Source organism: Cheilinus undulatus, linkage group 13, assembly GCF_018320785.1.
Source record: "Cheilinus undulatus linkage group 13, ASM1832078v1, whole genome shotgun sequence".
Lineage (NCBI taxonomy): Eukaryota > Metazoa > Chordata > Actinopteri > Labriformes > Labridae > Cheilinus > Cheilinus undulatus.
The window spans coordinates 41,076,431-41,088,955 of record NC_054877.1 but is presented as its reverse complement, the minus strand read 5'-3'; the positions used below and the strand labels follow the sequence as shown (position 1 = coordinate 41,088,955).

The following is a 12,525-nucleotide window of genomic DNA, read 5'->3' as shown; positions in this document are numbered from 1 at the left end:
AAACAACACGGTTACGCTTTGAGTTTTTGCTTTTCGAAGTCAAAACTTTTTTGCATTTCTGCTGAGAAGCACTGCTTTCATCCAAATGCTTTTATTCTGAATTTTTTCACAGCTATACAGCGAGTCGACTCACTTTAAGGGAGATTTATTGAGAAAAAAAATCTATGGTTGAGTGTGCCACCCTTTATTGAGAAATTGTTCCATTAGCCATATTCACAGATGCACTGCTCAAAATTTCTGGAAAATTTCAGGTGGCCTTCCCCCGAATTCTTCCTCATTTAGTGAGTTGGTTCACATATATCTCAAAGGAAGTTTTTACTGTCTGATATAGGGAGTAAGGAGGCATGCCATGATTTACAAAGAGCACAGAAGTGGCGTACGAAGCAACAAATTCCACTGTACAACACTGTAATGACAAGGTTTGCATTTGGTACGTGTACGTTGACGTTTTCTTTGTATTTTTAAAAGGACAGGAAAATACATACTGGTACAGAAAATACAAAATGAAACTGTTTCATTACATGCTCAAAGATTGCACAGCTTGTTTGCTACGTAGCCTTTTGTTGCACCATTGGAAAATAGAAATGTCTTCACCCCCTCCAACCTGCTGACAGCAAAATTTTCAGAGCCTTTCGTGCTTCATTTGCGAACAGTTTCACTCAAGCTTATATGGAAAACTTTCAGTGGGGCTGGTAGGAAAAATAAGGCAAAATCACTGGGAAAAATTGTCTGTTTGTGCTCACACGGACTATTTCACAGTTTTTAGGAATCTGTGCTAATATAAACTCCGCTAAATTTTCCTTCACCTCTTATCCCCTCGTCTCCTTATCCTTTTCCTTCTTATCCTCATTTTCACTTGTTTCGTTGCCTCTCCTCTCACCGTCTCCTCATGTTTTTGTTTCTCATCACCTTCATTCTTCTCTTTCTCTCCTCCCTGTCTTCCTCTGGCCTGTAAGGGAACATCCAGTGTTCTCTTATTGGATTGGCTGCTTCCCGTTGGCGGCCCTTCACTCGCCCGCCCCTCTGCCTGCTGGGTAATGATAATAAAATTGAAATATCCCGGTACTTATCAGTGTATTACCTCGCTATCAACACCTCAGACACACTCCTACTTTAGAGGTTACACGGGAGAAAGCGTGATCTGATATACAGAGAGAGGATGGCGGCGGAGAAAGTGAGAAAGACGGAGAAAGGAGAAAGTGATGGAGAGGAAGAGAGGCAGGAGTTTAGACATGGCTACGTTTCCAAGGTGCTATTTCCAGGATGGGTTGCTGAAGGTAGGGAGGAGAGGAGGGAGAGTGGCGTGTAACGTGATTCTGTGGCATCTGTCCAGACCAGAGGCGTGTTAGTGTTAGCCGTCCTCAACACTCCACACTGGTCTACTGTACATTTGCGGTAATGTAGAACATCTCACATCTCCCCATCTCTCTCAGTCTCCGGGCCCGCTCCGTCCTCCTGGCAGTTGTTGTTGTTGGTTTGTGTGTCTCTTTGTGTGTAGGAGGTGGGGGAGCGTGCCAAAGCTGAGATCAGGTTTGGAAATTGATTTGAATGAGTGTTGTGGACAGCTGATAGCTATAAAAGATTTTCTCCTTTCATTTCCCAGGGAGTTTCTCCTTTGATGTTGGCTGCTAGTCAACGCAGCTTTGAAGCTCGTCTGGAGCGGCCCGAACCCGCTACTTGATACTGTGTGAGTTTGTGTTTGTCGAGTGTTTATGTGAGTGCGCATGACTTCACGTTTGACCTTTAAGAGTCCCACTGGGGTTGAATTTTGATGGCGGCGTGACTTTTATGATGATATATTCAAGTATTATACGTAAGTCTTACAGTGATGATTAAACTCCTATAGAGTTGAATTTAACACTTTAAAAATATTTATTCCACTAAATGTAATTAAAACTACGCTTTTGAAAGTGTCGAATATTTTACACATAATTGAGCTGCTGCAACTCTTCATAGCTGAAATTTAACACTGGCTGACACTGCCCAGTGTTAAATTTTCTCAGCACTAGTGTGTAGCGTTAAAAGAAGGGCTGTTGGTGTTGGCCCTGGTTGAAGTCCAGGCTGCGACTCCTTTCCTGCATGATTCTCCACCAATCTCTCATCCCTACCTCTGGCTTTATCCACTGTCCTCTATAAAAATAAAGGCATAAAAAGCCCAAAAATATATATTTTTAAAAAAGCAGGGCTGTCAAGATTAATCACATGAATAGAGATTAACAAAGGTCACTAACTTGTGCATTCATTTTTTCTAACTGCCATTAATCTCATGCTTTATTGTCCCTTTCAGCACACTTTGGTTAAGCCACTGCAGCGTCTCCCTGCAGCCACAGTGGTGTAAAACATGCATAAAATACACGACTACTAAAATCACAGACAGCTCAGTGGACAAGTCAAAAGTCATCTTCACCTTATGTCATCAAACATTCATCTTTTTACCATTTATTAATTTTCTTTTCAATCCATAAGAAATCCCTTTTTCCTTGGGTAATTTCATGTCATAATCTTTATTCTATTGACCTACCTTTAAAAGAAGTTCTGCATCCAAATAGGAAATAATCTACCCTATGGTTTAAGGCAGTATTTTTAAATGCATAATTGTGGAATTTGAAATGTGGCAATTAATCACTATAAACTACAGAACTTTTGATATTAATTGCTTTTAAAATGTTACTCTTTGATATCTAAAGTTAAAAGTTTACACCATCCAGTGTTTCATTTTTTAATCTTAAACAAGTGTCGCTGGCATTAACACTTCAGGGGATTAAGATTATTTTTTTTTACCATTCAGTGTTATTTTTCCTACACTTTAAGTGTTCTTTAACACAACATTATGTTATTTCTTTTGTATTTATTATTGAATTATTTTTATACTCAAATAAGTTTGCCACCCTGCATAAGGTGGGGCGTCCTTTCAACAAGGATGAAGCAGTGAAACTAAAGCTTTCAAACTTTCAGACTGTGTGTGAGATGCACATCTTGGCTGCAGGATGGCTTGATTTTCATTTCTGCGTGCTAACAGGTCAGAGCTATCAGACTGCCTCCGTAAGCACTGTGTCTCATGTGGCTGATAAGCATGTCTCATTGCGCAGAGAATCTAAGGAATTGAGGGCTTGCCTACTTTTTTAGGGTGCTTTCAGACTAGACCGGGTTGTTTTGAACCACACCGTGATTCCTTTCCCCCCGCTGGCCTGCTTTCACGCTAGCAACATTGATCCGTGCCCGGTACCACTTGTATACGTATTCTGTCTGGTACAGCAGGTGGCGGCATGCACGTAGCTGGTTCACAAACCTGCCAAAGCGGAGAAAGAAGAAGCTGATTCTGAGGATTTCTGCCTTTTATTGAGGGAAAAAGGCAAACAAACTGCCATGCCGTGGAAAGAAGTTTAGTTTTTACGATGACGTCATATAGCTGATACAATTGTCTGTATCTGGGCGCGTTTTTATTCACATCTCACCTGAGACCACCTCCCCAAGTGGTCCAACACAACTGATATGGAAGGGGATAAGTGCTGCAGCTGCTTTCAGCAAACCACTGCTATTCTGAAATGGGCATAACTTACAGTCAGGAAACAACCTCTAATGAAGAGCATTAGGCCCATCAGTGATCACAGCCACTAACTCAGTGGATAACTTCACGTACAGTCAACAGTGTCTCACATCAGAAAAAGAAACAATCCACCAGAAACATAGGCAACGAAATCTGAGGGATCGCTGTACACCATACAACACCCATAACACTCTGCCCAAGAGCATGATGGGTAAACCCCGCCCTTATGTCCCCTGTATTTAAAATGGCAGTGACTCTTTTTGATAATGCAGAACGCCATTTAATTTTATCAGATTGAATAAAATGAGGTAAATTACTGTAGATAACCTATTTGCATGTAAGCTGATCTGATGTTTTAATCCAAAAGATGCTCAAAATCCCACAATCACCCAAGTTCAACAAGCATCTTCACTAAATCTTTACATATTGGGTGCTTAACAAGCCAGCCACCTTCAAATTGCCCTTTGGGGATAAAATCTCTGAAATGTTATTTTGTCGTTTCATCGCCTGCCTCTCTGCGTTCCTTCAACTGGCCAATCACACGATCCGATCTAATCCCCTGGAGGGAAGATTCTAGTCTGTTGCCACGGATGCCGGGCAGGTCGTGAGGTCAAGTACGGCTAATTTATTCACTCAGTCAGATTTCCTTCGGTTCGTGGATGGCAGATGGAGAGGTCTGATATGATATCACCCATCTGAATCACCCAAGGGAGAATGAAGCGGGGGAGGGAGGAGGAGGAGATGGAGGGATGAGAGGAGGAGAGATTGACAGGAGAGATGTAAAAAGAAAGGGAGGACAGATATCAGAGAAATTGGGAAATTAAAAGTGGTTAGATAGATGGATAGAAGAGCTGGTAGCATCGCCTGCAAGAGCGCGGAGTGTGCTCGCCCCACCGAGTCGAGTGTGGAGCTGTACATTGAGCCACATCGCCTCTTATCAGATGTGGGTGTGCGGTTAAAATGTGTATATGTGTGCCCTTATCTTAAGACAAGTGGTTCTGGTCCAATAAGATCCTGGGAGATGGTAGGAATAAGCGGCTTAGACCGAGATCTTAGATGCAAGGAGGGGAGGAGAGATAGCGCTAGGGAGATGAGAGGAGGAGTTGACTGGGAGAGAGGAGGAAGAGGAGGGGGAGATGGCCAGATTAAGAGGATGGAGGACAAGGAGGGGACATTTGGAAAGAGATGAGACGCGGAGGGCTGCAGAGATCGGAGTGGAAAGATGTGATGTGGAAACAGTTTGGAGAAGTTTTTTAAAGAGCAAGCGGGGAGAGAGGGAGAAGTTTGGGGGTTTGAAATAGTTCTTGGCTTTTTGTCAAAGGGCAGGGATTTACAGGATTTGATCAGCAGTGTCAACTTGAGGACACTTTTCCCCCAAGAGGGTCTGCGTTTGTAGCTTTAACAACAGTGTCCGCTTAAGAGCACTCAAGTCCCCAGAGGTTTGGACTTCAAGCATCGGCTTCCAGTGGATTCTTTATTAAAAATTTTCCACTCAGGTCCCCTCCTTTCCAATAAAAACTGACTGAGAGCAAGGCATTGATCTCGGTCAAGTTGAAAAGCAGCAAAACTCTTGTCCCTGAACGGACCGATCATTGAAAAGATGAAGTGTAAGAGAAAGAGTGAACAAAGTGGATAAGATTGATATCATGGTCATTAGGGGAGGGATTTTAACCCTTGTGCTGCCTTAATTTTCTGCACACTGCACTTTTCCTAAGGGTTGAAAATGACTCATCTTCACTCAAATCCTAAAGTAAAGTAACTCGATAAAGTTAAGACCTTTTAAATCTGCCTCATATGAAGAAATAATCTCGTACTCATCACAAACTTTGTTAATATCTGTGCTTTTCCCTCTGTACAGTTCAGAAAGATTGCAGTTAATCAGTGGACACTGCTTATTTTTAATGAAATAAGCCTTTAATAAGTGATTTGTTTACTAAATCAAAGGTTTATTATTATTATTTTTATTAGTAGGACTTTTTAAAGATATGTTATTGGGTGCCTTCATTCTAGAGAATGGGAAGCAGGGATGAGAGACACGTGGGAAAGGATCCAGAAACTGGACTTGAACCCGGGCTGCTCACGTACATGGGGCGCAACCTAACCACTAGGCCATCTGCGCCCTTTGTTAGTATAATATTTAAATGAATGCATTCTTTGAATCATGATGCAAGAGATACTTGCATAGCCAAAAAAAGTAGAAACAGTTTTGAATTAATTTTTTTGTAGATACTATTGGGCTTTTAGGGGGCTGCACGGTGGTGCAGAGGTTAGCACTGTTGCCTCACAGCAAGAAGTTTCCTGGTTCGTGTCTTGGTCAGGGCCTTTCTGTGCAGAGTTTGCATGTTCTTTCCAGGTACTCTGGCTTCCTCCCACCACCTCAGACATGCTTGTTAGGTTAGTTAGTGATTCGAAATTGGTCATAGGTGTTAATATGAGTGTGCCTGGTTGTCTGTCTCTGTATGTCAGCCCTGCGATTGACTGGCGACCAGTCCAGGGTGTACCCTGCCCAATGACAGCTGGGATAGGCTCCAGACCCCCCGTGACCCTCAACGGGATAAGCGGTGTAGAAAATGGATGGATGGAGGAGACACAGACCAGAGATGCATACATTGGGCGCGTTTTTTTTTTTTTTTTAAACATCAGGCCATCAGAAAAATGAATAAAAACTTAAATAACAACAACAACAACAAAAAACATCAGGCCATCTGCATTCCCCGTACATTGACATTAATACGGGTCATTTTTTACTTAAAGACAACACAAGGTTTACCTGATTTGGCAGCAAAGATACAATCTTTTTGAAGGCTTTTACTAAACAGCAGAAAACTTAATGGACATGTGAATTAGAATATGATTAAGGGAAGGTTTTTTCTATCTGAAAACAGCAAAAATATACAGTACATATGTGATTATGAGGGGAGGGGGGACTTTTGCAGTTGGATTGTCCTGGTAGAATAAGGGACACAATCTGGTGACTTGCGTCGACAATGAGTTGTTTCAACCAACAAAGCCACATTTTTTATCCTATTTACCAGGAAAATAGTTAAAACTTTTTTCATTTGAACCTCCTTCTTATCCAGACCAACAGTTTGGTGTGCTAAAACTAATCTCTCTATTTTCTTTCTCCTCAGTTTGGCAACCCAAAGAAGATGCGGAACCAGCTTTGACAACCAACGGATGTCCACTCCCTGCGGACAACTCCACAACAAATCTGGCTAATTCTCTGAGAGGAGGCTGTGACTGACCTTTTTCTTCTGTACCTTGATTGAATTAACTATCAGGACTAAAGTGGGGAACACAGTGAGCCCTTACCCAACGACACCAAACTGGCAAGATATGACCTGGAGTGAAATACCCCAAGAGACCAGCTGACCTGACATTGGCTCTCCTTTCAAAAAGCCAAGTGCTTCGAGTCTCTAATCCAGATTCCTTCAGACCCTTTAAAGGGCCTTAGGTACTGTCTGAAGTCTAATTGAGGAGGAATCATTGCCACCTCTGTTCAAACTTGCTGGGACCCTTTCCTCTCGTCCAAACATGGACCTTCACAGGGCTGCCTTCAAGATGGAAAGCTCCTCCTATCTGCCCAATCCCCTGGCCTCCCCGGCCCTCATGGTCCTGGCCTCCACAGCTGAAGCATCTCGAGATGCCTCGATTCCTTGCCAGCAGCCACGTCCATTTGGCGTCCCCGTCTCTGTTGAGAAAGATGTCCATTTGCCATTCAACAATGGTTCTTACACTTTCGCATCAATGTACCACCGCCAAGGCGCGGTACCGCCAGGATTCCCCAACAGGGATTTTCCTCCATCCCTCCTACACCTCCATCATCAGTTTGCGCCGCCTAACCTGGACTGCTCGCCAATCAGCATGCTGAATCATAGCGGCGTTGGCGCCTTCAGGCCTTTTGCTTCACCTCCAGAGGATCGGGACGGGGCACCAGGTGGGTACCAGTCTGCTTTTACCCCAGCCAAGCGCCTCAAAGGCTGCCTGGACGCCGAGGCTTCACCCCACCTGAGGTACTCTGACGCAGAGGGGAAAGAGTATGACTTTGGTGGCGCCCAGATCCCCCCAGGAGGCTCGCCAAGCAGCGCCTTGAAAGCAGTGGAGGACAGCGGGAAAAAGATCTTTGCTGTGTCCGGCCTCCTGTCTGATCGAGAGACTTCATCCAGCCCTGAGGACCGCATCGAGCGCTGTAAGTAACCTCTTAAAGCTTTACTACGTTACACGCAATGATGCCAAATGTTCAATATGTCCACACCCTTCAATACCAGATATTTAGAATTATACAAACTCCTTAATATGACCAAAACTAAACATCTGCAGTTATAAAACCAACCCATAGATGTGATGAGAGAAAGAAAGAGTGGTAGTGGTCCACTGAAAATCACCTGTCTGTACAACTGGATTTTAAGTGATGAACAAGGATGAGATGGATATTTTAAAATCACTATATACACTATTAAGCACAACCAAAAACACAGTCTTAATTGCACATAAATATGGCAGCATTTCAAAACTTCTCCAATGTTTTTGTGCATTATAGACAGTGTGCAGGAGTTTGAGTTCACCTCAACAAGACACCTAACGAGTGCATACTTGTCACCTATTTGTATGTCAGGTGAGCTTATAAATTAATCTCGGAAAACTTCAAGTTTTACAGGATTTGCTGACATTACAAGCATGTGCCTAACACTTTAAAGAAATAACACAAGTATGTTTTTATGTCATGACCCAGCTCTTTGACAGCTTTCACTTTTGCAGGTTCTGTCAGTTATTTGGAAAACACAAGGTTCCCAACTTAAATTTATGACTGGCTATTGATGTTTATTTTCTTAACATTTCAATTTTTCCCTAAAATATATTTAGTTATGCATGCAAGAGTCAGAAAGAAACCGTAATAGCCAAATACATCAATGATATCTTGCATGGAAAAATGTCATTCCGGTAATCAAAGATCCTCCTGGAAAGATTTTACATTTTTTTTCTAGGGCTGTCAAGATTCGATTATTTGGGATAAATTACAGTCCACATTTACTGCACTTATTTCGTGTTTAATTGCATGCATTATTCCTTTCAGCACTCTTTGGCAATGCCACTGCAGTATCTCCCTGCAGCCACAGTGATGTTAACTTACTGCTCTTTAAGCTCTCATTTCACCTTAAAAAACAAACAAACAAACAAAAAAAAAACCTCACGCATAGTAGAGAAAAGTCTTCAAGGGTCGCATTTATAAATGTAACAAAACGGGGCCTGAAGGTGGCGTTCGCCAAAGTTTGTGATCTCTAACAAACAGACCTGACGGTAAAATGCACAGACCTGTAACGGAACTCTGCCCCGTGCGTACGAACGTTTTAGAGGCAGAGGGAAATAAGAGACACCTACAGTGAGGTGGTGAATTGAAAAAAGTTTTCATGTAAATGCATCTAAAACAATTAATTTTTCAAAATACAAAGGATTTTATGCACTGTTTTATGAATCAGCTGTTTTTTTCTTCTTTTTTTGTGCATGGCATTTCCAAAGTTTGGGCACACGTACACTTTTAGTATGGATTTTACACTTGGCTTTATAAATTGAATTTTTTTTTTGCGCACGACATTTCTTAAGTTTAGGCGCATATACACTTTAAGTACAGATTTAACATACTTTTTACTTAATCTATATTTTTTTGGCACTCACCATTCCCGAAGATTGGGTGGTTGTACACTTTTACATGGACTTTCTGTGCTATTTTATAAAATGAGACTTGTGCTCTTTTCTTTATCAAATACTAACATTTTACTTTTCTCTTAGTACTTTCAATTCATAGCATGTTCCTTTTTCTGTAGTTAAGTTCATGTTAAAATCTTCCATCTTCCTATAAAACCAGGTTTGAATCCAAACAGGAAGTCAGTTACCCATAGTTTAAGAGTGTAGAAAAATCCAAAATCACACAAAGACAGTTTCGAATGCAAAATAGTGGAATTTTAAAATGCAAGGAAAAGGTGTGACTAATCACAATTCAAAATTATGATCTTTTGACAGCCCTAATTTTGTCTGTGTTGCATACTGACTCTACTGTTCTGAGAGCTGCTGGTTTTATCATGTTTCTCATTTAGGTATACATATATATATAAATTTTTTAATATTTAAAATTGAATGGTGGGCCATAATGAGTCAGGAGGGCAGGGTAGCATGTGGCCCATTCCTACCTTACAATCTATCAAACCTGTTGTAAAACTTTCTTTTTGTGTATTATTCCAAGGTTACTGTCAAAACTGCTAATGAGACACGTGAACTCAAGTCTACCTGGAGACAAGCAGCCAAATCTAATTCTGTTTCTCAAATTAAAATCCAACTACAACTTGTTGTAATTTGTGAAAGAATGCAAATTTTCACACACTAGCATCCCACACGCCAATAAACAATCCCATCCATGTTTTCCTTGTCATCATCTCTCCTGGCTCTCCCGATCTGTGTTTCACAAGCCCACAAGCTCCGCTGGTCACATTAGCATTCACCAGTGGAAGGATGCCATTTGGCCCTCACGCACTGGGAATCTGATTAGTGTGTGAGTGACTGGTTCAGAGACCGGCCATGCTCTTTGCCATCAGCATTCATCATAGCTCCACGCTGGCAGCACTGTTGCCAAAAGATTTACCCACATACCCAAAGCCCCGGCAGGCCGTGTGCGTGTTTGAAAAGGGGAGGTGGGAGTTGGAGGGGCTGTGAGAGCTCCAAACACAAACTCACAGGCATCCATAAACACTCCTCCAGACGCACAAACAGCTCTCAGCATGAGCACCGACATCTCCTACACATGTCAACAAGCTGCAACGGATCTCTGCGACAAATTAGGAGTGAGGCAGACAGAGACGTGCCAGTACTGAAAGGGAAAGTCTTCTCTCTGTGCTCTTTTTTCCCTCTCACTCAATCCTCCATCTTCAGTTCATTTTGTCCTTTCTTTTCTGTCTTTATTATCCATATTTTTTCTTTTATTCTGAAAGTTTGTGTGAGTTGGATGTGCGTGTGTTTGAGGGGTGCACCCTTGATGGAACACGAGGGACAGAGGCGACGACCTGAGACTGATCCGATAAAAAGACCACCGCAGGAGAGACAGAGAGGGTGAGAAAGAGAGGGATGAAGGGAGGAGTGGAGGAATGGGAAAATGACACCCGATGGCAGGCTGGCTGGGATGGGAGGAATAAGGAGAAAGATATCAAAGAGTGCAGAAAGTAAGGAAGGAAAGAGTGGATGTGGACCCCATGTTTTAAAATTCATATCAGAAACATACCTTGAAGCCATGAGCCTTAAATAATCTATGCTTGTTGAGCATGCCACCACTGTTTTGTCCAGGTTATCACTACATACTCGCAAGCACTAAAGCAGAGTCCAGAAATAGAAAAAGAGACAGCTCCTGTGCTGTCTTTTGGAACGGCTGAATCTGTATCTAATCAGGTTAAATCTTGGCACAAGTATCCTCCACCTCCACCATAGGCTTCTAATGCAATTGGATGTGCACAGGCACTGCTTACAGCTAAGAATTATGGGATATCCTTCACTGGTTTTGGCTATCCAGTGGAGGCGTGAAGAACAAACAACACTTTGGTACAATCCCTTGAGGATGGGGCTCTCACAGCTTTGCACACACATTAGCTAACTAGCAGCCTCTGCACAGGTTCACACATAGAACTCAGAAATCTAACAGAGGAGAGGTTTACAGGATGTTTGGGATGGTTATCAGGGTTCTGACTTAGATGGATTTAAATTATGGCGTCAGTCTTAAAATTTAAATGGAGGAAAAGACTCCCAAACTTGATTTTTTTTACTAATCTGCTTTGGATTTCAAAGATGTTGCAGGGTGTTTCCAGTGCAGCATGACAGAGTAGATTCCAGTCCTGCTCATGAACTCTGAAACTACTCACGCCATTAAATATAATCTTAACTGAGCTGTAATTACTGACATGAACGATCTATAGCTGTCATTAAAATGCTGATATCTGACTGATTATAATGTAGTGTTGGCAGATCACAGGAAACACTGGCACTCGCTATTATTGTAAGTAAGCACACTACTGACTCAGCTACATGCATTTATTTAAATTAAACTGCTGCAAAAAAGACAGTAACAATGTAAAAAAAAAAAGGAAGATTTACTGCTACAACATTTCTAATAAAAGTATTTTGCAAAAGTACCAAAGCATTTAATGCAAGACATGGGAAATGCATGCACTATATCAACAATTTGTACTAAATATTTATTTCTCTGGATAGGAATTAGGTTCCTCTTTTTGCAGTCTTATTGCCCATTTGCAAACCTCAGCGCTGCATTTTCCATGACATGGCAGTATACATGGTGCATTGTGAAAATAAAGAGCCTCAAACTTTGCCACATGTATAGCTTGAAAAGCTACTTTTTTGTAGCTCTATTTAGCCTATTAGATGTTTCAGGTTTTTTTTTTTTTTTTTAATAAAACTCACTCAGTCACCATGACGACAGCTTCACTGCTAAATCATCAGTGTTAGTCCCATACTGTTAAATTCAATATGTTATCCCAAGTGTATACAGGTTCAGAGTTAGAATAACATTTTTTGTGTACTATTTAAATCGTACTATTGTTATTTTTTTAACACATAAAAGTGTACTTTTAGCACACTGTTGTTAAATATCCTTTCACTTTTGTTAAATCAATGCTTTGATTAGGTGCCAAAATGGTTCCCGAATCAATTTTTTTGTGAGAAAAATGTAGTGTAAGTTTACCTTTAAACTTAGTTTAGAATAAACTCATAACTGCATAAAAAAATAACAAGGCTAATTTAACTCTAGACCGGAAAAGAGGAAGAAACAAACTGATATCATTATTCAAACCCAGGAGACTCGGATAAGCTCGCTCAAAATTCTTGTGTTAAAATTTTTAAACAAAATAAATAAACACACAAACTTAATGATCCCACAATAACAAAAATAAATTCAAATCCCCTTTTGGTCAAAAAATGCGTCTGTT

At 41.3% G+C, this 12,525-nt stretch overlaps 1 protein-coding gene across 4 annotated transcripts in view; it reads left to right on the top strand.

Annotated features, from left to right (window-relative positions):
* rnf220a (ring finger protein 220a) overlaps positions 1-12,525 on the top strand; it is a 265,577-nt gene that overhangs the window by 16,776 nt on the left and 236,276 nt on the right. For all 4 annotated transcript variants that reach the window (XM_041803399.1, XM_041803397.1, XM_041803396.1 and 1 more), the window contains exon 2: positions 6,679-7,736. In XM_041803399.1, the coding sequence (XP_041659333.1) occupies positions 7,082-7,736 (655 nt within the window). In that variant the 5' untranslated portion in view covers positions 6,679-7,081. The remainder of the gene's footprint in view (positions 1-6,678; positions 7,737-12,525) is intronic.